Here is a 25,248-nt window from a genome sequence, read left to right as displayed (position 1 = left end):
TGGGAATGATGACCATCAGCTGCCAGTGCGACCTATCACGAAGGACAAATAGTTATTTAACTAAGTAATTAAGGAAACTTTAATAATGAACTTTTACATATAACAACACCTACCCATCAATGTATGGCACAAGGTATACGTCTCTTTTTGACTCATCCATCCATGTTTGCAAATAATGTTGTCTGTTTTGAAGTGTGTTACCAGAAGGTTGAATGGTCTGAGGTTCAACAAATCCGTACATGGAAGACCGACCTTGGTCTACAACGATTGTGTCCATGTACCTAAATGATCAAAGTTAAGTTGTTAGAAAGTATAGGAATCAAACAAAAAGACATATGGAAGACAAAACTAACTATCTTACATGCACCACAGTTGAATGATGGAAATATTCAACATCCTGTCTCCCCAATCACCTCCAATGCATAAGGCAATGTGATATATATTGGCACATGGGGGGCAAACCAAATACTCTCAAATCCCAGTATAGTTCTAATGGTGCTCTCTTCAACCTGGGTAATCTTGTCATTAGCTTTGATAGAGGATCATCCTCTGCTTCAGCCATGTCATCATCTTCATGTATGACTTTGTCATGAATCGGCTGCTTCTGAGGACGTGTGAACTGAAGATAACAATTTCATCAAAGAGTTATCAACAAATATTTTTAAACTTAACATAGAAATACTAATAACAAAGACATTATACCTGTGGAGTAGCGATGTGTGACATGATCAATGCTCGAGGCCAGGCTATAAACGAGCCTATGGCCTCTCCCACAAAATTAATTTCAGGAGTGGGTACAGGCACCTGAGCCTGGGGATCCCAAATCTCGTCAATCGTCACACGCACGTGGTGGGGTAATATGGGAACACCATGAATAGTGACCCCTCCCTCAAGCACTCGCCTGACAGCCACAATGCGTGGGGGATCCCCATCAACCAACAGCTCATATTGACCGTTGTACTGAGTAGGTTCAACAGCAGAGCATGATCCTCTAGTGCTGACACGAGGTGGCGTGGGAGTTTCACCGGGCCCCGTGTTGCCCTGCGTCATGGAATGCAGCTTCTGTTCAAGCACTCTTTGTATTTCTTTTTGTTCTTGTAGCTGCTCCATGAATCGTTGCTCCATTGATCTCATGCTTTGGTTGAGTCTTTCCTCCCACTGAAGATCCATCTGCCTCAGTGCCTCCTGACTCATTGATTGAGTGGTTTTTTGTGTGGGGCCAAAGTAGTCACGAAGACCAATCGTCCCAGGAACTCCACGTACACGTCCTGGGTGCTCGGGTCTTCCGATGGCCGTTGTTAGAATGTCGTCCCTACCTTGGCCAACAAATGTTCCCTGAGTCTGCTGCTCAACCAACTCATCTTGCACATACAAAAATGAAGATACTTAGAAGACATGTTGTGATAGATACACAATCAAACAATTGCTCTGAATCATTTATAAGAGAATCATACAAATTAGCTCTTCCAAAATTATCTTCATCGACATCACGTATCATGTCCTCTAAATGATCACTCATCCATTCTTTCACATAATTCGTTCCTCGTGACGTGGTAGGCTGGTCCAATACTTCTCCATGCCAAGTCCAAACGGTATAAGTCCTCATGATGCCGAACATGAATAGATGGTCACGCACATTGCCTAAGTCTTGCCGTATTTGATTAAGACAACGCACACAAGGACAAAAATATGTCCCGTTCACAGACTTCGCATTTTGTTCAACGTATTGCAAGAACTCCGAAACACCCTTATCATATTCTTCACTGATGTGACGTTCATTCATCTAGCTTCGATCCATTCTATGTTCATGAAATCATCAGTTTAAATTTTTAACTCTCACAAGGTTAGGCCCTATCCATTCAAAAAAATTAATTTTCATAATTTGCTAAGACACGTGCATTGAAGTCTACATCATAAATTTGATAAAATTTCGGCAGCATTTCGCATTGGTCTCCGAAATACACGAAATGAGAGTAGTCAACGATGACCACAATCAAATATGCATCCAGAGAACAACACAAATACTGAACCGAAAGTTTATCAATCTTATCCATAGACTCCAACTTACATGTTATTGCAAATTATGAAAATTAATTTTCTCAAACTGTCCAATCAGACAATTCAAAATTTAACACAAACGATTAAAAGATTAATAGTTTGTGTTAAATTTCAAACGGGAACTAACGGTCACTCAATGATTTGATACTTATAATCTAACATGAAAATTATAATAACACAACTAATACATGCATATTCAAAAGCCAATAACACATGCAGACCTTAAAGTCAAAAATATGCATACACAAAACCCTATAAAAAAATTGCAGATTCGAAATGAAAATGGAGGAAAATGGAGGAATGCACGACCTAAAACGTAGGCCAAAAAACGCCGCCCAAGAACACGCAACAAACTGCACCAAAACGCACCGAAAACGATTTTTAATCTGTCCAAATAAAAGATATTTCATCACTAAACAATTTAATCGGAATAAAAGTAAGATTAAATGGTCCAAAACAGATAAAAACCAATCTGGAAATGCAAGGCGCAGAGGGAAAACATGGGAAAGACGATGAACAGTGAGCGTAACTCCTCGCGGGTTCGCGTTTTGGTATATATGCCCTTAGACGTCCGTTACTGGGAGGCCCCGACGTCTATAATACTATAGACGTCGGGGCAGTCACTAATATGACGTCTTCTGGTTTTAAATATTGATATTCGCGGGGGATTTTAAACGTCCGTTAGAGGGGGCCGGACGTCTATAATTATAGACGTCCGGCCCCCTCTAACGGACATTTAAAAACCTGAAGCAATGAACTCTTCAACTTCTCCGTCAGCCTTTTAGACGTCCGTTAGAGGGGGCCGGACGTCTATAATATTATAGACGTCCAACCCCCTCTAGGACGGACGTCTAAGAGGCTGACAGGGTAGTTGAAGAGTTAATTGCGTTCAGCCTTTTAGGCGTCTGTCCTGGAGGGGGCCGGACGTCTATAATATTATAGACGTCCGACCCCCTCCAAGACGGACGTCTAAGTTGCTGACAGGGTAGTTGAAACGTTGTACTACAATTGACTTGAAAAGATTCCTAAGTGGAATATGGGTTGCAAGATTCATATCATTAATACTAGTTCAGAGCCTTTCCTTCTAAAGCCACTGACATTGCTTGCATTTTTTCAATTTCTAAGACTTCTTATAAATGAAAATATTTGTCCAGTCTATTGGTCCAGCAAAACACATCTTCTCCTGCAAATATTGGGATGTCAAGTTTACGCTATCTTGAACCTCTTCTCATCTCTAGTCTTGCTCCTTTTCTCATGATTTATGAGCTGAAAACTCATTCTGATTGGACCTAGATATTGTAGTGCATGTTATCTTTTCCACCACCCAAAATAACCCACTAATTAAATTTTCCATCCGCTACATATGGTCATTATGCTCTTTATCTATTCTTTCTCTATCACGTACTGATTCAAACAAGCGCTCCAAGGTTTCTAATCTTGAATCCATGATGATGTTAACCATAAGCACCTACGTTGCTACCATAGGACCAAAAAGGTAGCTCTGATACTAGTTGATAAAACAATCAAATGTTTCAAACAAACTAGTCTTTCGAGAGGACCTAAATTATCCCACCCCTTTTCGTCCTAAACTCCAGAAAACTAAAGCTAACAATAGCATACCCACAAACTACTTATAATAGTTTGTTTTATAAGGTTAGAGTCATATGAGGTTATGCTTTCTGCTTTTGATCAGCCTAGGAACCCTGCTCGGCATCCCAACTAAACAACCCAGCTCGACATCTCAAACTACAAGAAAAATTGATATTATCGACAGTCAATATATGTCGGTAATGCATAATATTCGTCTGTAAAACAAAATTATTGACTGTTTATCGACGAACAAAAATTCGTCGATAAATCTGTCGATAATTATAGAATAAAAGGTAATTACATAATAAAAATTCGTCGATAATTATTGAAGGAAAAATTCGTCAGTAAGTGAAAATATGAACGAAAAAATTCTCGCTCTTTTAACAGACGAATTTATCGACGAATTTTCTATCGATAAGTGAAATATACATTATCGACAGCTGTTACCGATTGTGTTCTATCGGTAATGTATAAGTGAAATATACATTACTGATGAATTTTTCCGTCCTTAATAAATCCATTGATAAAATTTATCTATAAAAGAAATTCATAGATAAAATCTGTCGATAATTTAAATTTACTAACAAATTTATTTTTGTCAGTAAATTTCCATCGGAAATAAAGATCAGTAAGTATAGATTATTAATATCTACCCTTGAAGTTTCACTAAACCTATCAAATAATATGAAAAAAAGACTAAAAAAGTGTTATAAAAATACAGAGTTGTTTTTAGAGTTGTATGGGAAACTGGATAGTTATGTTTTATGAGAGTGTTTACAGTTTTGTCAAAAAAAATTGAATGGAAAGAATTTGAAATTTTATCCACACAAAATTGTACAAGAAAAGTTTACAATTTCATCCTAAAAACTTGTACCAGAAGGGTTTATAATTGTCCTAATAAATTATACGAAAAGAATTTTCAATTTTGTCAAATAAAAAATTATTATATGATATAAGAAAAAATTGTACGATGAAGGTTTGCCATATTTTTTGCTAAAAAAATTAAATACTTGCTTGCAAGATATCATGGGAAAAAGTTACTAATGTAATATTATTTATTATTGACCTTTTATACATTTTATACAAACCTATTTTTGGCTTGTGATTTTCTCCTAGTGAAAAAGGTTAAAGCAATTAATTTGAATGGGATTATAATTTATTGAATAAGAATATTAATGTATTAATTTAATGCAGAATGAGTCTATAAAAAGAACAGACATAATGCTTAATAACGATGAAATTTGGATAGGGACAAAATACACGCACAAGGAATCATGGCTTGTGTTCCCTTGTTAACGACAAGATAAGTGACAAAAGTAAATTATTAAAGAGAAAAGCGATTCCCAGAATTCTTAAGACTAATCAATTGGCTATGGTTATATTGGAAAGAGTAATGTACAAATAGTTACAATGAATCCAAAACCTGAAGGCCTATAGCATTTTTGGGTTCTAGAAATTGTCGTGATTTATCAACCAAAGTTCACAAAATGGTGGCCAAACTTAACATTTGATCTTGATCTCTCCTTCATCTTTTAGCATTACTGCCATGTATGACAAATGTAGATGGGAATGCACAAAGATGTAATGCAATTCATCCTTTGAAGTGAGACACATTCCTTGAACACTCAAAAGCCTCTTTTATATCAGTAATGCGTTCATGTAGAGGTATACATGATGAACATGAACGGTTTTACTTCAATGTCTTCTTTCCCTTCTGCTCTCTACAGTGTACCACGATTGAGAACTGGATGAACTATTATGATTTCCATGGGAATAGAGTGTTAGTGACATTGACTATGTTTGGACGGATGAAGTGGGGCTAGGAATATCTTCCTCTACACTATCAAAGGCAGCTCTACCAGTTAACATCTTTATAGCAATTTCACTCACTTCAACAAACCATTCATCCTCAGGCAAGACACTGTCATTCAAAGGTTATTCATTAGTATAAAGCAGTATATAACAAAAATGCTTGATTCAAATGTTGGAAGATCTACATCGACTAAAAATATTAAAATAGTTAAAATGTCTGCATATAGACTAAAAATAAGACTAATTTATAATATAGAAATGAATCTAAATCTTATCTTACAAACCATTATATTTTTTCTTTGATATAATGTATATACATATATAATACAAGCATGCACATCCTCGTATGGAATAATGGAAGGCAATGGAATGAGGGCAGAATAGTATGTTCTAAGAGGAGTATAAAGGTGCTCATGGATAGTTTTCTTAATACACTTTGCATGTTATTTTTCAGTAAAAACTTTATTCTTTTACTTCTTTAATGTCCTAATGACACTAGTAAGCTAAATGCTAAATAACGAAATAGATGTACCTGTTGGGATCTAGACCTGTAGCAGCAAGAGCATTAATAGCCCTTTCAATAATGTTTTTAATAGCTTGATGCAGATGACGAGATAAGTAACGACCTTGGGATGAAAATATCATCACAAATTGCATATCCAAATAAAGCTGCATCAATGATCCAACAATTAGTCTCATATTAATTTTGGTAAGTGATCCTAATTCCTCAGCAGTAAATATTCTTCACAAACTACCTTCCAGGACCAGGTTTCAAAAGAAACTTTTTTAAAGTTTGTGGCAGACAGGTTTTATAATAATATTAATTAATTTTCGACAGGCGTAATAGTATTTTTATCCCTATATTTGCTGGAATGATTCAATACTTTTTCTTTATTTAGTTTTTATTAAATATGTTTTTTCATTTTTTTTAAAAAAATTAATGTGTATTTTCAGTTAGGATTAATTTCGTTTAGAGGCTATTAATACAATTATCCACCATGATTTATTGTTTAAGGACGAAACCAAAGAAACTATGTTAGCATCTATTATCATTATAATTATTTATTTTATTATTAATTAAAAAATATATTTTTAATTTATTTATGAGTATAGTTATGAATATTATTTGATAGATATAATGATGTACATTATCTTATTATCTTATGGACATAGACATAATTATAAATAATGAACAATTTTAAAAATCATATATTGACATATATATATATATATATATATATATATATATATATATATATATATGTGTGTGTGTGTGTCTTGTTCCTTATTCATATATCACTAATTTATAGACACTGACCTAAATAAAATAAATATCAAAATACCACTTTTAACCATCTCATAATACAATAATTTCTACCAATTCATATTTATAAATAAATAAGTTAAAAATATATCTCATAATTAATAATAAAATAAATAACGATAATAAAATATAGGTTTAATAGCTAATTTAGTCCTCACTTTGGTTGAAAAATCTCAATTTAGTCCCTCGTTATAAAAGTGTTTTGAATTAGTCCTAACTTTTAAAATAGTGGGTCAGATTGGTCCCTTTCGTTAAATATAAGTTAACGAAATTAATGGATGATGATGTGACACAGCTTAAAGCTGATGTGTTAGATTGGTCCCTCGTTAGATTTAAGTTGTGTCACATCATCATCCATTAATTTTGTTAACTTATATTTAACAGAAAGGACCAATCTGACCCACTATTTTAAAAGTTAGGACTAATGTAAAACACTTTTATAACGAGGGACTAAATTGAGATTTTTCAACCAAAGTGGGGACTAAATTGGCTATTAAACCTAAAATATAACATCTCAATAGTATATGTTAATACAATCACTTACATTTACATATTTTTATTTTTAATAAAAGAAATGAGGTTAACGTTGATATGAAAATAAAATTATATTAAGTCTTTCTAAAAAAAATATAAAATTCACGTAAAGTCTAAAAGTAAATAAAGAAAAAAATTGAATCATTACTATAAATATAGAAAAAAAATGTTATTATATTATAGCAGCTTTGTATGTTTAAGTAGAAGTAACCCGTAAGAAATAACTACACTTATGTTTGAGTGAGTACCTGTTGAAGGCCTATGGGACCCAAAGGTGTTGATCCTGTCTCAACCTCTTCCCAGAAGGCTTGGTCATCAGAAAGCCACAGCACCACTGTTTCTGCTAGTCTCATCAATAAAACAGTCACAAATCTTTCCCTTCCTACAAACATGTCTGCTGCAAGGCTTGCCACTTCGGTAAGCTTAGCAAAAATTTCCTGAAACAATAATGTACCAAATGACAAACCTTATAATTAAACAAAGATACTGCTACTATGTTTCTATCGTGATTGTATATGAATACTAAAGAGAAAACATGCTATGATCGTTAAGAATCACAAAACCTGTAAACTGAGATTCCCATCCACTTATATATTATAAACTTATATATTATAAATTAATCTTATTTTTATTTTTAGTTAACGTAGGATTTCTAAGAAGTAAATTTTAAATTTAATTTAATTTCACAAAAAAAAAAATCTCTAAGATGAAATTTGTATTCATTCAAATGCTTAACAACATATCATCGAAGAAAGCATAGTTTGCGTTTCACAATGTTGAAATCTCGCATGTGGAAAAGGGTATATGACATAACTGAAAAGCAGAATCAGACTGAATCAAAAAAGATATATCAAATGATAATGTGCAACTTTTACTGAATAAGAACCCTTAACCCAAAACTACAAGCAATCTCTGAGTCTAATCACACCATTAATGCTAAAGATAAACAATCTTAATATTCCAACACACATTACCTGAAAGATTGGAGAAGGAAACCATTCAGGCTGCTCTACGTTACCATCCATTCCCAAATATATTAAGGCATTGAGACGAGCTTCTCCTTCTTCTGTGAATATAAGTTCAAGAGCATGTTGCCGGCAAAAGCTGTCACGCAGGCGATCAACTTCACGTTGGAGCCTTTTCTTGAGTTCACGCTGTTTGTCTGATCCTTTTTTCTGAGAGTCATCACCTTTGGTGCTATGTGAAAGCTTGACAACAGCACGTGGAAGCAGTTCATCTGCCAGTAATATTGCATTTGCCATCAATGCTATCTGCTGTGCTTCAGTCTCGGCAAGCTTAACAATTCTGTGCCCTTCAATGTTCTCAGTTACCACTGATCCTGGCAATGCATTTACCAGCAAGTGGACATAGAAGTTGAACACTTGTAGAAGGCCTTCAACTGCAAGAACATCCAATTGCAGTATTTCAAGAGGTCCAACATCTTCAAATAGTTCCTATTCAGATAACAGAAAACTTTATTAAGCATCTAAAGCAATGATGCATAAAGGAAGAAGTGAAACAAAGAAGCTTCATGATAATATTATACTCTGTCGTCAATTTCCTAGTATCATATGGATACTTTCAAAATAGGATACCGAGCAATGGTTTTCTGATGAAAAAAAATTCAAAATGGAAGCAATTCTGAAAATAGATTAGAACCAAAAAGTGAGTAATTACCTGAACCATTGAGTTGAATTTGTGAGCACTGCCTGAAAGTTTTGGTTGGAGCAAACCTAAGTTACTGTGAGAAGATGGAGGTTGGCCGGAAGACCTGTTACTGGTTGGTGCATAAGAAAGTAGCCAATCCTCTGCAGCAGCCAGTGCAGAACTACTTTGTTCAATTCTTTTCAAATTTGTTTTCAGTGCTTGCTCAACAAACGGTCTAAAAAATTTTATTAGGACAGGGGAAAGGGCTAGCCCAGTAGTCTCTAGCAGATAGCAGTGACTCATGCAAACATGAACACATTCAGATGCAACTCTCAGACCTCCTGCTGCAGCTGTAGAGGCAAGAATGCACTTCTTAAGGAGAGCAGAATATTTCTCAGCCTCTGCAACTGCCCAAGTTACTAGCTCAGACGTATATGCAGGTTCTTCAGAAAACACTGACAGAGAATCTGATGCTGCTTGTGAAATGGTGGAAAAAACAAGCTGTGAAAGGGCAGCAGTAAATGGCCCAACCCCACCATAATTGCTGGATTGAAGGATTTTCATGGTACGTTGTAATGTTCCTTGGCGAGAACTTAGTAGTAATGTGTGAGCACGAGGACCATCCCCAAGTTTTTTCAATGACAACGCTGTTGATCGAATCTCTGCACTGCTAGTTGATGGCTGGCAGATAGTTTCTGCTAGTTGATCTGCTAGTTTTTGTCTGTGTTCAACAATAGCATCTTGCAATGCCTCAAATAAAATTGGGCTTAAAGTTCCCACTTGAGTAATTTCTTGTACCATTTTTTCTCCTTCTTCCAAAGCAGTCATTGCTTCATCCACTCTTTTCTCCGCTAATAGAACCTCAAGGGTTTCTAAATATCCTATTAGCCATTTTTCTGTGTTGGATAGTTCTGTTTTTTCATCTAGTATGTCATCCATGTCTGAATCTTCATTTCCACTAATCATGGGACTAAGCTCGCACCCATCTGCTAAACCATGAACCAAAGCAGCCTGGGTGGATAGAAGATTTCTCATGGAAACCAACTCTCCCTCAAGATCAGATATCTCTTTGGACGTCCTGCATAAAATGTTGTAGAGATAGTAAACAGCATAATAATAATCATACTTACAGATACAAGATATCCTATTTTTTTTCAGGCAACCATATATTTTTGTCAATTTCTGTTAAAATCACAAACCATCTTGTCCCCTTCATAAAATATTTGAATTTCTTAAATGGATCCTTGAATCAAGTTTAGATGTTGCTACAAGCAGTCTAAAGTTTAAACATTGACTTCCACAGTATAATGAATGGGTTGGACCTTACCTAAAAGCTGAAGTTACAACACTTATACCAAAGAACACACAGCAGAAATATTAGAAATTGTCTTTCAAAACTAACAGAAGAATGAAAACTAAACTTCCCATATTTTGTCCTCACAATCATGCTACAAATTTATACTCACCATTCCCATTTTCCTTTTCCCCTTTTTTTCACTCAATTAACTTCCCCATCTCATTTTTAGTGACAACAAAAAACATTTATTTAGTAAAAGAATCGAAAGTCAAATGAACTTTTTACTTCCTCTTATCCATGTACGAAAACTTAAATGGGACAAAACTTTTGTAACCACAAGGTGAGATTTACATTAAATATATATATATATCTTGATCTCGTGAGAATAGAAATTAATGGATCCGATAACAGATGAAACAATATGCCCAACAAATAATAAATATCTTTAGGATAAGTTCTAACCTCTCTATACTATGTTAATAAGTAGAAAAGTCTAACTCAATTCCATAAAGTGACTTGCTTTCACTTATATACTCTAAATTGGTTTTATTTTTACTCGAGTCGACGTGATACTTCCAACAGAAAGAAACACTTGTTGCAAAATTTCATATAACTATTTTGACATTTTAATAAAAGTAATCTGTAAACAAAGGAACTTCTGAAAGGAAGGCACTGAAACAGGTCTCGTCACAATGAAAAATTCATGAAAGTAATGCTTAAATCCCTTCACAAGTTCAGATATGGTGCATAAGAATTCGAAAGTATAGCCCAAAATATTCTTCAACAAATATATGCAACTAGTTAACAAATTTTAGGGTGTGTAATCACCGTATGAAGGCTGAGTAGTTAGCAAGAACACTTTTACGCATTTCTTCTGCTGAAGCCTTCTTCAAGTCAATAAGATAAGAGCACAAGTGTCTTATCTCCTGCAAAACAGTACTAAACCCTAAAGTGTCCTCTATGAAATGGATAAAAAAGCAGTGTAATTTTATTTTTCCATTATCCCAACTTCATTCACCAAGAATCATTTTCGTTCCTGGCATACAAAATATAATTATAATCACATTTTTAAAAGCATAAAAACCTTGCTGATTCTAATTGAGGATTACTGAACCAACCTGTTATTAAACCTTTTACTATGCATAGAATGAATTTTACATCATAAAATTGTAAAGGCAAGAGTCTAAAAAAGTAGAAGTTGCAAGTTGCAACAAATGGATTCCTAATAAATGGGAAAAATAGTATTACCTCTGATAGAAAATCTAACATGGTACATACATGAAACCTCCTTTCTTTTTGCCTAAATGAAGTATACTACTTGTAAGCAAAATTCAAAAACTCAGCTTTTATACACTTTCTAACATATTCTTTTTAGCCTACTATATACTACTAATTAAAATTATTAGAAACTAAAAAATCACACGACAAGTTAAAGGAGTAAGACCTACAAAATGTTATAGTTTCAAAACAATTTCAATGAATAACAAAGGTGTCTTTAAAAGAGTGGTTCCCTACATATACTAATGTGTGTGTTTATATATAGGCACACTTTTGACATGCACGTGGGGAACTTGTGGATATTGTGTTTCATACACTTACCCTAAAGGTTAATTTTTGGTTCATTGCAGGCATGATCACTCATCAGCAAACAGACCCATTAAGCAATTTGACAATGAAAAGTGGTTTAACATGAAATCTATGCGACAGAGAGAGAAAACCTTTTCGTTCATGGTGCGGGATTTGGAGGCGACATAGTTATTGGGATCAAAGGAAGAGCTTTTGAAAACCTTGAGCCTATCACTGAGTGTGAGATTGGCCTCAAGCTCTGAAGCGTCTCCAATGCTGGATGACAAAGATCCTCTCGGAGGAGTCATGAATGGTGACTGATCCATTGTAAGTTGTTGTTGTGTTTATCTACGTTGCATGCATGCAATTCTGGAGCAGAAGGTTGAATCGAAATGGCAATGGAGGATTAAGAAATGAAAGTGCAGAAAATGTAATCAGATTGATACATGTTACATCACAAACGAAGATGCATGCGAGAGAAGAGAGCCTCCGCAAACATGCACTGCATCCATTCCAAACACGGATTGAAATGTGTTTTTTAAGGAAAAACATACTATTTTCACACCTTTTTTCTTAAAAAAAAAAAAAAGAAAACACTATGTTACATTTAATAATAAAATATTAAAGTAAGATATTTTATTAAAACATATATTATATTATTTAATAGAAATAATTATAAAATTAATATACAAAATTTGATGGGCGTAAATCAATCTCCACTTTTTTTAAGTGGTCATAATAAAATAATATAAAATATTTTACAACATAAAATATGAGAAAAATATAAAATAATACGATGATAATATTTTTTTAAGCAAATAAGATGATAACTTAACCTGAAAAAAAATTAGTTCAAGATATAATCATTATTCAAATATTTTTAATGATGAGGGATAAATTTAGGTTTAATTAGTGATATAAAAATATTAAGTTGGTTTTTTAGTTTTTTTAATTTTTAATTTCAATTTGGTCTTGATCCTCGTGTGAACTCAGTGCAATAGATGATTAGATTAATTTAAGTACATGTTACATCTAATTTTTTTTTTAAATATTCTTTGCCACTCCTCATTTATCATACTTCCATTTTACTCTTTTAATTATAAAATATTATAATTAATTAATAAAAAATTTAGAATAAAATAATACTTTTTAAAAGTGTCAAATGAAACTATAAAAAAATAGTGTTAATACTTTTTTCCCTCTTTTTCTTTTAATTTTATCACTAATCACTGGTGTAGTAATGAGATATGGTTATGATTATCTTTTACATTAAATTACAGTTAATAAACTGTATTATATGTAAACTTAGTAAAAATTAGTAGGTTATAAGTTACGGGTGATTACATAATAGACTATGATTTCATGAGATAACTAAAGTCAATAGCCATTTCATAAGAGAGTAATATACTACGATTTTTATATATAACTATAGCTTAAAATGCAATTAAAAATATCAAAAAAAAAAAAAAACAAAGGGATAGGCTACAGTTGAAGTAGATAAGCATAGCATAAAAGTTTCAAGAGAAAAGAAGAAACAAATATATGCTACGGTTTTGGGTAAAATTGTAGCTTATCCTAGACTACAGGCTATGAATTTGGATAGTTTTGGCACTACAAGAAATGTCTTATTTACCGAAGGACTAATACCGAAGGTCACTTGAGCCGCCGGTAAAGATGAATTACCGAAGGCTTAACCGAAGGTCAATGAAAATGGTTATTATGGACGGCCTATGCCCGTCGATAATGGGCAACTAGTTTACCGGAAGGTGTTTGGCCATCGCTATAGGCATGGACATATTGAAATCAGGAATTGGGATTTCCCTCTTCCATTTTCCCAAAATCCGTATTCGCGAAAGCAACCTGCCCTCCATTTGAGTTCACTCCCCTCTCCCCCATGTAATCTCTGTCTCCTTCTCTCGTTCAGAGTTTGAAAGCACCATTGAACCCCACTTGTGTATTACGGTTCCGCCATCGCCATTGGACGTTCTCGAGCTCCTTTCCATTCTCCAAAAGTGTGTGGGGTTGAAGGACGGAGGCATTGACGTGACGACTTCCATTGTGGACAGTGCTTCTCTTAGGGTTTGTTCACGACGGTCCTTTGGCGGCGTGAGGAGGTGTTGTCGCTGCGTCAGGGGTGATGTCGTGACGTGAAGAGGTTGGGGGAAGAAAGTGTTAGTGATCTGGGGTTTGGTTTGGTTTGATTTGATTTCAGCGGTTACCTGTTCAAGCTTCTGCTTATCGGCGACTCTTCCGGCGTTCTGGCGTGTTCTCCTTGGGAAATTAAACTATAGATTCGTTCATGCGGCTTAGAATCCTGGCGAGAAATCTTTCCGATTTGTTTGTCTCCTATATCTTATTCTCGAAATTTTAATTTTGCTTTCCTCCTTCTTCCATCTGCTGCTGTTTACTACTTTCATATTTGTTTGGTCTCTTTAAAAGTGTGTGTTATTTACTTGTATAATTTTACCTACCTCAACCGCATGCCTTTCCTGCCTTGCCTTTCCCTTGGAACCCCACCCTCCCTCGCGCGCTTCTCTTAGAGATTGGGAGACCATCAAATCCAACGATTCCTTGCTTGGACTCATGTGCAGACAGTTGGAATGGCAGTGGCGAGGGATGCGAAGGAAGGAGAGGAATCCGATGGTCTGAGAGGCGTTCTACTTTTTCGAGGAACAGAGTGTATTGGAGGAATCCAACAAAGTGTTTTCATGCCTTTTATACTTTGAGAATGTGTATTCAGAATTTTCAAACATGTCAAGTTCTAACTTATATTTTAGTGTAACTGTTACTCAGACACAAGACTATTCAACTTTAGTATAAACTTTATGCTGATTTTACTGTTTTTGAGCTCACAAGAAATTAGTTTTGTGTGGTTTTCCATGTGCTAATACAAGTTCAATTTGTTATTCGCAAGTTGATGTTGGTCTTTCCTTGATTATGAATTGCAAGTTAGGAAGTATGTTGAGAAGATTGGTTTGTGTTTACATGACAGAGAAAAGAGGATTCTGCAGTGCAAAGAGAAGCATTGGGCGGATGCAAACAATCTTTTATTATTATTATTGTTGTTTTGTTATTATTATTATTATTTTTGGTTGAATGTAGGGTATCATTTAGCGAAGAGTCAACAACTAATTCTTTGAGGTACTAAGATTTATTTAAGAGCCGACAACCGACATCTCCCATCAGTAGTATTCCTTACATCCATTTATTATTTTATGTTATCTATGATAAAATTTTTGATAAACATTATGCTTATCTGTTCTTATTCAAATTACATCAGGAAAGGCCTATGGTTTTGGGATTTTGATCATCAACAAGAATATCCTATTCAAATTACATTATGATAAACATTATGCTTATTTGTTTTTGTTTGACCATTCTAATATCTGACATGAGTAAAACTTGTAGCAAATCTTGACTGAATATCCTATTCATTTAGTTCTTTTGTTGGACCAGATTTGCTGAGATTTCGTCCAATGATGATTCTGGTGAAAACAGCCCTGACATTTCTGATCACGAAGAGAAAGTGGAAGAAGTTGATACTGTTGTAAATGATCATAATAGCTCAAATATCCTTATTGAGTCAGGTATACCCTTAAAATTGTGGGTGAAAAATCTTATGTGTTTTTTCAAGCAATTATATAAACCTCGTCCCTGTATTTTGCATATCATTTCTAAGGCTATACCAAACTAGCCCAGATGCTTTAATAGTTGGTTGGTTGGATGGTTGTGTTCAACTTTAGTTTTCTTTTTGATCACCTGGCCACCTGGAATTGATAAGTTGCTTGCTCTTATATATTTTTATATTATCATTGAGTTTGTATTTTATATTCCTTAATTCACAGATACAGAAAGAAACTATAGTTTTTGACCTTGATAAGGAGGATGATGCACCGGGACATCCACTCAACCAGGAAAATAATGAGTATGTGTCTCAATCTATTAGTCCCCCAGTTAATAAAATGGAAGAAAGTTAGGGCGTGGAAAAGGATAAAATGGAAGAACATTAGAAATTTTAGTCATTTCTTCTGGGTTGTACTGTTACCTGTGTTTTTTTTTATATACCAGTGCACACATTTTCTCTGCATTGTTTGGCATGTTTTACGTGATTCATCCTAGGTCTTTTCTAAGGATGCTATATACTCTTGCAGTAAAAGTTGTTTTTAGAGGCTTTAACGTGATCTTGTTTTTATATAAATCTTTGAAAGCTAATGCATATAACAGGTTTATAGTGTAATAGTAATTGGTTATCAGTTGGGTTATTTGGATGCTACTGATAAATATAGGTGAATGATTAGTTTTTTTATATGATATTTTATTATTTATGAATGATATTATATCAAGTACGTTATATTATATTAGGTAGGTTTTATATACGTATTATATTAAAGAGATTTAAGAATGATATTTTATTATTTATTGTTAAAAACATTATATTATGTAGGTTATAAACGTATTATATTAGATATATACGTTTGATATTTTATAGTTATGAAAGAGATTTTATTAGGTGAATTTATGTAGCAGCCCAGCGCCCTGTTTTTTTTTTCGCCATTCGGAAATTACCGAAGGCTTTTGGCCCTCGGTAATTACCGAAGGGCGAAAGCCCTCGGTAAATGTTAGCGACAAGAGATTTACCGAGGGCTCTTTGGCCGTCGATAAGCCTTCGGTAATTACCTTTTACCGACGGTTTTGGACTGTTTCCGAGGGCTTCTGGCCTTCGGTAATGCCCTTCTTTTTTGTAGTGTGGCTATGATAGGCTACAATTTTTATTTTTTTTTCTTATGTTTCTATCTACACAATTTTAAACCAACAGACATAAATAGTTACACAAAATATATCCAAATACAATCAAAATCCAGAACATAATAGATAACAATTATATATTAAAGTAAATACTTTAAAATACAAAGCATTTTTAATAGACTAGCTATTAAAACTATAGTGCATTTGAATAATACATTTGATACAAGTTTTCCTTGTATATGTTATTGAATATGAAATAAATGGTTAAGGATGGTTGAAATGTTAGACAAAGATAATAATTTCAATTAGTATATAAAAAACAACATTTTTAAGTATTTTGAATTAAGTAAATTGTTACCGGTTTCCAATCGGATGGTTTATTACACTAGAAATATAATACAATTATAAGTAATTGAGGAATAAAAGGAAACAAAAAATTATAATTTGACCAAAATAGCTAACCTGGAGCAACATATTTTCACCAAAGGATTTGAGCAAAGAAGGAGGTTTGACATAAAGATAAAGGATTCACCATTCCGCTCAAATTTTTAATGAATTCACTAACAACGTCTGAAAAGTGATATTCTAACATCTTATAATTCTTTGATGTCTGAAACTAGGGCATTTGACATCAAACAAGAGAACATTTTTACCTTCGCGCTAAACATTTTAATGAAATTTACTCAATATGACGTCGGAAATTGAGAATTCTAATATCTGATGAGCATATGACATCGAAAAAGTATAAATTCTTATGTCTAAATTGAACATCTATTTACAAAGATGTCACCGATTACTTTTAACGTTGGTTTTTTCATATTCTGACGTTGAGCGGGAGACGTTGAAGTCTTATTTTGCACTAGTGATGAAGTTTAAAAATTTGTGTGTTGTTCACTAGTTTTTTGTGTGATGCTTCCAATTTATGTATCACACATGATATGGTTTGGTGTGCTTTATTTATTTTGTATAAAACGGATCCTAATAAAGTACTTAATTTTTTATTTATGATTTTTTATTTTCAAAACGTAACCCAATCCAACTAGTTCTTGTTGTGATATGATATGAAGGTTGGTTGTATAATATTATATGTTCAGGTTGTACAAAAAGTCCAATGCTACTACCCACTTCTGTGGTTACTGCTCCCAAGTTATGTTTCATTACTAGTTTTTCAATTTTTAACTCGTAATAGTAACCAAATTAAACTAGTTTATGTTGGCATATGGTCATTGTGATGATGTTTGTGGTAGATAGGACGCCACACATATCGTTGTTTGTTATATGAAGCTTGCTTCTGCAAAAAATTTTCAAACTATAAAAAAAGTTCAATATTGTTACCCACTTATTTGGTCATTACTCTTCACTTATATTTCAATGTCGATTTTTCAATTTTTAATCCACAATAGTGACCAAATTGAAACAAATTTTGTAGGGATATGGTAATTGTGATGATGTTTTGCGGGGTTTGATTGAAAAACCGCAAAACATAAAGCAAGGAACGAAAGAAAATTGAACAAAACTGAGCAATCTAGGTGTTCCACTCTAAACTCACAATGGAGAAGGGACGAAGAACTCATGCCTTGAAAGGAAAAACTCGTGCCTAAGAAACTCACCAACCATAATGAAATGACCTATGAATGGGGCCAAAGGAGAATGAATGCTCAGTACAACAACAGAAAAATGACACAATGCTCGATTTCAAAGGTTGCTAACAACAAACAGAAAGAACTAACGAAGGAACAACACAAGACTAAGAAGGAACAAATGAAATGTGAAAACAAAAGCCTTTGACCTAGGTTTTGTGGGATGAAACTCCAAAAGTTGAACGAAGAATGTGTTGCACCATTTAACAAAATGACATGTGTGCTATGTCAAAATATTGTCAAAAAATTGAGTTAACATATAATTTTCCTTTCATAATTGTTAATCACCTCTCCTTTTATTCTGTATTTTACTTTTTTATTAAATTCGGTGAAAGAAAAATAAAAAAAAGACAATAAAATAAAGTAAAATAAAATAAAACAAAATAAAATAACAATAAAAAATAAATATATTTTCTTTCTCAAATTAATAAACATTTTTTATTTTATTTTATATGTCTTTTTTTTAGTTGGTTCTACTTTACATCTTTCTTTATTATTACTACTCAAACAACATCTTAAGTGGAATGAAATCTTAAACTCTAAAATGACAACTGAGCCTCAATAGAAAACTCACTTTAGAATATCACTTTAGAACGCCCTAGTTTCAGACATAAAAGACGTTAGAATATCACTCTTTTAGATGTTATATGTTAGTGAATTCATTAAAAATTGGGTGGAAGGGTGAAAATATATTCACTTTATCTTTGTCTTAAACCTCCTTCTCTGCTCAAATTCTTTTCGGACGAAGCTTTCAGCGACCAACACATATAATTTTTCTTTCATTTTACACAAATGCACATTGATTAACTACTTTAGGTATGATTTTCTTTCGTTTTGAGCAATTGATTTCGTGCACAAGTACTTTTTGGAGCATATGTGTGTTCTCCTTTCTCCCTCACTAGCGACAACACTTTAGTCTGACAGTGAACTCACCTTCAAGATGATTAGTTTTGTTTTGGGTTTTTGATGAAATTTTATTTTCGTTTTCATTTTTATGGACAATAAATTGGTTGAACATGTTTGTATTGTTGATATTGGTATTGTTGACCTTTTTTGTTGTTCATACATCGTATACATCCAAACTTAGGATAGAATTGAGAGTATACTTAAAAGAACTCCAAATGACTAGGGTTAAATGTTTTTAGTCCCTAAACTATCAAGCGATTTTGGGTTTAGTCCTTATTCGAAAGGTTTGTTCTTTTTAGTCCTCTTAGTTTTGAAACTCTTCTGTTGTGGCAAACGACGAGCCACGTGTGATGCCACATTCCCACTAGTGCAGAAATGGCCTTTAACGTCACCCAATAAACGTCCATCCATAAAAACACCAACGTAAATAATTGACCAGTCGCATAAATGTAAATAAGTGGGACTATAGATGTCTGTCCTGGAGGGGCCCCAACGTCTATAATATTATAGACGTCTGGCCCCCTCTAACGGACGTTTAAAAGGCTGAAGCAATGAACTATTCAACCACCCCGTCAGCCTCTTAAACGTCCGTGCCAGAGGGACCCCGACGTCTATAATATTATAGACGTCCGGTCCCCTCTAGGACGGACGTCTAAGAGGCTAACGGGGTAGTTGAAGAGTTCATTGCTTCAGCCTTTTAAACGTCTGTCAGAGGGGGCCGGACGTCTATAAGCCCCCTCTAGGACGGACGTCTAAGAGGCTGACGGAGTAGTTGAAGAGTTCATTGCTTCAGCCTTTTAAACGTCTGTCAGAGGGGGCCGGACGTCTATAAGCCCCCTCTAGGACGGACGTCTAAGAGGCTGACGAGGTAGTTGAAGAGTTCATTGCTTCAGCCTTTTAAACGTCTGTCAGAGGGGGCCGAACGTCTATAATATTATAGACGTCCGGCCCCCTCTAGGACAGACGTCTAAGAGGCTGACGGGGTAGTTGAACGCATTAACTCTTCAACTACCCTGTCAGTAACTTAGACGTCCGTCCTGGGGGGGCCGGACGTCTATAATATTATAGACGTCTGGCCCCCTCTGACGGACGTCTAAAAGGCTGACGGGGAAGTTGAAGAGTTCATTGCTTCAGCCTTTTAAACGTCCGTTAGAGGGGCCCTGACGTCTATAATATTATAGACGTCCGGCCCCCTCCAGGACGGACGTCTAAAAGGCTGAACACAATTAACTTTTCAACTACCCTGTCAGCCTCTTAGACGTTCGTTCTAGGGGGGGGGGCGGACGTCTATAATATTACAGACGTCGGGGCCCCTCTAACGGACATTTAAAATTCCCCGCGAATATCAATTTTTAAAACTAGAAGACGTCATATTAGTGACTGCCCCGACGTCTATACTACTATAGACGTCAGGGCCTCCAAGTAACGGACGTCTAAGGGCATATATACCAAAAACGCGAACCCGGGAGGAGTTACGCTCACTGTTCATCTTCTTCCCCGTGTTTTCCCTCTGCACCTTGAATTTCCAGGTTGGTTTTTATCTGTTTTGGACCATTTAATCTTACTTTTATTCCGATTAAATTGTTCAGTGATAAAATATCTTTCATTTGGACCGATTAAAAATCATTTTCAGTGCGTTTTGGTGCAGTTTGTTGCGTGTTCTTGGGCGGCGTTTTTTGGCTTACATTTTAGGTTGTGCACTCCTCCATTTCCCTCCATTTTCATTTCGAATCTGCTCTTCAGGTTAGTTTCTTCGTTACTAATTCTTTTATAGGGTTTTTCGTATGCATGTTTTTGACTTTAAGGTCTGCATGTGTTATTGGCTTTTGAATATGCATGTATTAGTTATGTTATTATAATTTTCATGTTAGATTATAAGTATCAAATCATTGAGTGACCCTTAGTTCCCGTTTGAAATTTAACACAAACGATTAATCTTTTAATTGTTTGTGTTAAATTTTCAATTGTCCGATTGGACAGTTTGAGAAAATTAATTTTCATAATTTGCAATAACATGTAAGTTGGAGTCTATGGATAAGATTGATAAACTTGAGGTTCAGTATTTGTGTTGTTCTCCGGATGCATATTTGATTGCGGTCATCGTTGACTACTCTCATTTTGTGTATTTCGGAGACCAATGCGAAATGCTTCCGAAATTTTATCAAATTTATCATGTAGACTTCAATGCACGTGTCTTAGCAAATTATGAAAATTAATTTTTTTGAATGGGTAGGGCCTAACCTTCTGAGAGTTAGAAACTTAAACTGATGATTTCACGAACATAGAATGGATGGAAGCTGGATGAATGAACGTCGCATCAGTGAAGAATATGATAAGGGTGTTTCGGAGTTCTTGCAATATGTCGAACAAAATGCTAAGTCTGTGAACGGGACATATTTTTGTCCTTGTGTGCATTGTGACCATCTATTCATGTTCGGCATCATGAGAACTTATACCGTTTGGACTTGGCATTGAGAAGTATTGGACCAGCCTACCACGTCACGAGGAACGAATTATGTGGAAGAATGAATGAGTGATCATTTAGAGGACATGATACGTGATGTCAGTGAAGATAATTTTGGAAGAGCTAATTTGTATGATTCTCTAAAAAATGATTCAGAGCAAATGTTGTTCCCCGGATGCTCAAACTTTACACGTCTGTCTGCAACTTTAAAGTTGTTTAGTTTAAAAGCAAGAAATGGATGGACCGATAAAAGTTTCACCGAGTTGTTGGAGTTGTTGAAGGAGATGCTTCCAGAAAATAATACTCTACCTATTCGTAATTACGAGGCAAAATTTTTTTTATGTCCAATGGGTCTTGAATATCAAAAGATACATGCTTGTCCTAATGATTGTGTTCTGTACACAAAGGAGTTTGCTTCGCTAAAGTATTGTCCAACATGTGGTTTATCCCGTTTTAAAAAGAAATATGACAGAAACACTGCTGATAAAGGTAATGATGGTGCACCTACTAAGGTGGTGTGGTATTTGCCTATAATACCTAGGTTCAAACATATGTTCTCTGTTAAAGAAGATGCAAAGAACCTTAAATGGCACTTTGACGAAAGAAAGTGTGATAATCTTCTTCGACACCCTGCTGATTCACCCCAATGGAAAAAGATTGATGAAAGATTTCCGGAGTTTGGTGTAGATCCAAGAAACTTAAGACTTGCACTTGCAACTGATGGTATGAATCTGTATGGAAACTTAAGTAGCAAACACAGTTCATGGCCAGTTATGTTGATGATTTACAATCTTTCTCCTATGTTATGCATGAAGAGAAAATATGTGATGTTGTCCATGATGATATCGGGTCCTAGACAACCTGTAAATGACATTGATGTTTACTTAAAACCTTTAATTGATGATTTGAAATTGTTGTGGGAAGAAGGGGTGGACGTGTTTGATTCACATGTTCAGGAACAGTCACGTTTGCGTGCAATATTGTTTTTCACTATAAATGATTTCCCAGCGTATGGAAACTTGAGCGGTTATAGTGTTAAAGGTCATTTTGCATGTCCCATATGTGAAGAAAACATTAGTTACCTTCAATTGAAGCATGGACAGAAGACGATATATACAAAACATCGAAAATTCCTTCCTCGTAATCACCCTTATCGTAGATTGAAAAAAGCATTTAATGGAAGTGTTGAGGATGAGGTTGTGTGCAGACCCCGGAATGGTGAAGAGGTGTACAACGAAGTCAAAAACATTGACAGTGTGTTTGGAAAACATCATAAAAGTACCCTTGCAAAAAACATTTGGAAGAAACGATCAATATTTTTTACGCTTCCATATTGGTGTCACCTTGATGTTAGACATTGTATTGATGTGATGCATGTTGAAAAAAATGATTGTGACAGTGTCATCGGAACTTTATTAAACGTCAAAGGGAAGAGCAAATACGGAATAAAAGCACGACAAGATTTGGCTGACATGGGAATCCGATCCGAGTTACATCCACAGATAATAGGAAGATGCACATATCTGCCCCCAGCTTGTCACACACTTTCTAAAACAGAAAAACAAAGTTTTTGTAACTGTTTAAGAAGTGTGAAGGTTCCACAAGGTTATTCTTCAAATATTAGTAACCTTGTTTCTATGCAAGAGTTAAAGTTAGTTGGTTTAAAGTCCCATGATTGTCATGTATTGATGCAACAATTGTTACCTGTTGTTATTCGAGGCATATTACCTCATTTTGTTAGGGGTATTCTGATACGCCTGAGTTTTTTCTTTAATGCCATTTGCAAGAAAGTTGTTGACCCTCGAGGTTTAGATGAATTGGAAAATGAAGGAATAAGACTACTGTGTCAATTGGAGATGTATTTTCCACCTTCTTTTTTTGATATCATGGTACATTTGATTGTTCATCTAGTCAGAGAAATTCAAATATGTGGGCCGGTCTTCTTAAGGTGGATGTACCCAGTTGAGAGATACATGAAGATCTTAAAGGGATATGTCAAGAATAAGTGTAGACCAGAAGCTTCAATCATAGAGCAATACGTTGTAGAGGAAGCCATTGAATTTTGTTCAAGTTATATGCCATCTTGTGAACCAGTGGGTCTTCCCAAGAGTAGACATGAAGGAAAATGTGAAGGTAAGGGTGTTCGAGGTGTGAGAATTCAAAGAGTTAGCAGAAAAGAAGTTGACCAAGCTCATTTGTACATCTTAAACAACACTGTTGATGTGATTCCTTACATTTCTGACCACGTTAATGAAATAAAGGCAGCAAACCCAAGAATGAGTGAATAATGGCATCTTAGTGAACATGTCAAAACTTTCTTACAATGGTTTCAGAAAAAGATTTATGCGACTCCAGATGTTTCTGAAAGTTTATTAAGGTTATCTCGTGGACTGAACGCAGATGTCATTACATATGGTGGGTACTATATAAACAATATTTCTTTTCAGACAAAGGTAGAAGATGACAAAAGTAGAGTTCAAAATAGTGGCGTCACACTATAAGCTGAGGCTGTCCACTTTGCTAGTTCTAAAGACAAAAATCCAATCACAACATCCATGAATTATTTTGGAATAATACAAGAAATATGGGAAGTTGATTATGTCACTTTTAGAGTCCCGGTTTTCAAGTGTAAATGGTTTGATATAAATTCTGGTGTCATGAAAGATGACTTTGGTTTCACATTGGTAGACTTGAACAAGATGAATTACACTGATGTACCATTTATCATGGCTAGTCAAGCAAGACAAATATTTTACGTAAATGATCCAGCGAATAAAAAATTGTCAGTGGTTTTAGAAGGAAAAAACATGCATGGACATGTTGATGGCGATTCTCTTGATATACTTGAGACAACATCTGTTGCATCTAGACCCATTGAAGACCCAGTTGATGACGTTGCCGATGTCATCCAAACAATTCGTAGTGATCACAATGAAGGGATTTGGGAGAAAACAATATCTTAATAGGTTGTGATAGTTAATTATTGACTTTATATTTATGTTCATCAAAATTGAATTATTACTAACCTTGTATAATTTTTTAGGTATGTCGGCCTCAGACTCAGGATCGGGATAGACCAGACGTGGTCGAGGCGCCACAAGATTGGTAGATGTGACAGTCAGACGCGTTGATGGGCAGAGGAGACATGTTGAGATTGACCCCAGATCAGGTCAGGCATCAGGGCCAAATGCTGATAGGTTTAGGAGTTATCTGGGTAAGTTAGCAAAAAGCCATGTCTCTATCCTTCATGCAACTTGGGATGACGTCCCAAAGGTCGACAAGAACCTCTTATGGCAAGATATTCAGGTATGTTTACTTACAACACTGTTGATATACTTATTTCTTTCATCTTTTAAAATCAATAACATGTGTTCTATTTTAAACAGCAACATTATGATATTCCAAACACGATACAAATTAGAAAGAAAGTGTTATCGCATATAGCGATAAGATGGAAGGATTTCAAGACAAGGCTGACACGACTATATGTCTTTGGAGACAGACAAGATCAAAATCCATGTCAGCAGTATACCTTCACAGAGGAGGACTGGGTACAGTTTCGTGCATCTAGAGAGACTGAGGAATGGAAGGTCTGTTTCTTAACAACTTAAAACCTTTCATTGAGTTCTTATGATTTTACACTTATTTATGTACATGGTTTCAC

At 34.8% G+C, this 25,248-nt stretch overlaps 1 protein-coding gene, 1 long non-coding RNA gene and 1 pseudogene across 2 annotated transcripts; 2 read left to right on the top strand and 1 right to left on the bottom strand.

Moving 5' to 3' along the window:
• Nucleotides 1-5,442: 5,442 nt before the first annotated feature.
• Nucleotides 5,443-12,154, bottom strand: LOC124849208 (Vps51/Vps67 family (components of vesicular transport) protein). The gene is made up of 7 exons (XM_088093910.1): nt 11,981-12,154; nt 11,091-11,188; nt 8,996-10,043; nt 8,293-8,772; nt 7,567-7,755; nt 5,993-6,129; nt 5,443-5,569 (listed from the first exon to the last, which is right to left on the bottom strand). Exons 1-7 carry the CDS (start codon nt 12,152-12,154, stop codon nt 5,443-5,445), a joined length of 2,253 nt encoding a protein of 750 aa, XP_087950036.1.
• Nucleotides 12,155-14,717: 2,563 nt separating this feature from the next.
• Nucleotides 14,718-15,893, top strand: LOC148196095 (uncharacterized). The gene is made up of 3 exons (XR_015780610.1): nt 14,718-14,969; nt 15,285-15,415; nt 15,674-15,893. It is a non-coding gene; the product is annotated as an uncharacterized LOC148196095 (long non-coding RNA).
• Nucleotides 15,894-21,649: 5,756 nt separating this feature from the next.
• On the top strand, nt 21,650-24,547 carry LOC148196094 (uncharacterized; annotated as a pseudogene).
• The last annotated feature ends 701 nt before the right edge of the window (nt 24,548-25,248 follow it).

This window comes from Vigna umbellata, chromosome 7 (assembly GCF_029865625.1).
Source record: "Vigna umbellata cultivar VRB3 chromosome 7, Vumbellata_1.0, whole genome shotgun sequence".
In the NCBI taxonomy this organism is placed as follows: domain Eukaryota; kingdom Viridiplantae; phylum Streptophyta; class Magnoliopsida; order Fabales; family Fabaceae; genus Vigna; species Vigna umbellata.
The sequence above is the reverse complement of the archived record's forward strand: the minus strand, read 5'-3'. Positions and strand labels throughout refer to the sequence as shown.

Coding starts and splice junctions, on each gene's coding strand:
- LOC124849208 (XM_088093910.1), bottom strand. CDS start 12,154: ATGGATCAGTCACCATTCATGACTCCTCCGAGAGGATCTTTGTCATCC. Junction 11,189..11,980: donor CCCGCACCATGAACGAAAAG/GTTTTCTCTCTC, acceptor ACTGTTTTGCAG/GAGATAAGACACTTGTGCTC. Junction 7,756..8,292: donor TTCCTTCTCCAATCTTTCAG/GTAATGTGTGTT, acceptor TTATTGTTTCAG/GAAATTTTTGCTAAGCTTAC.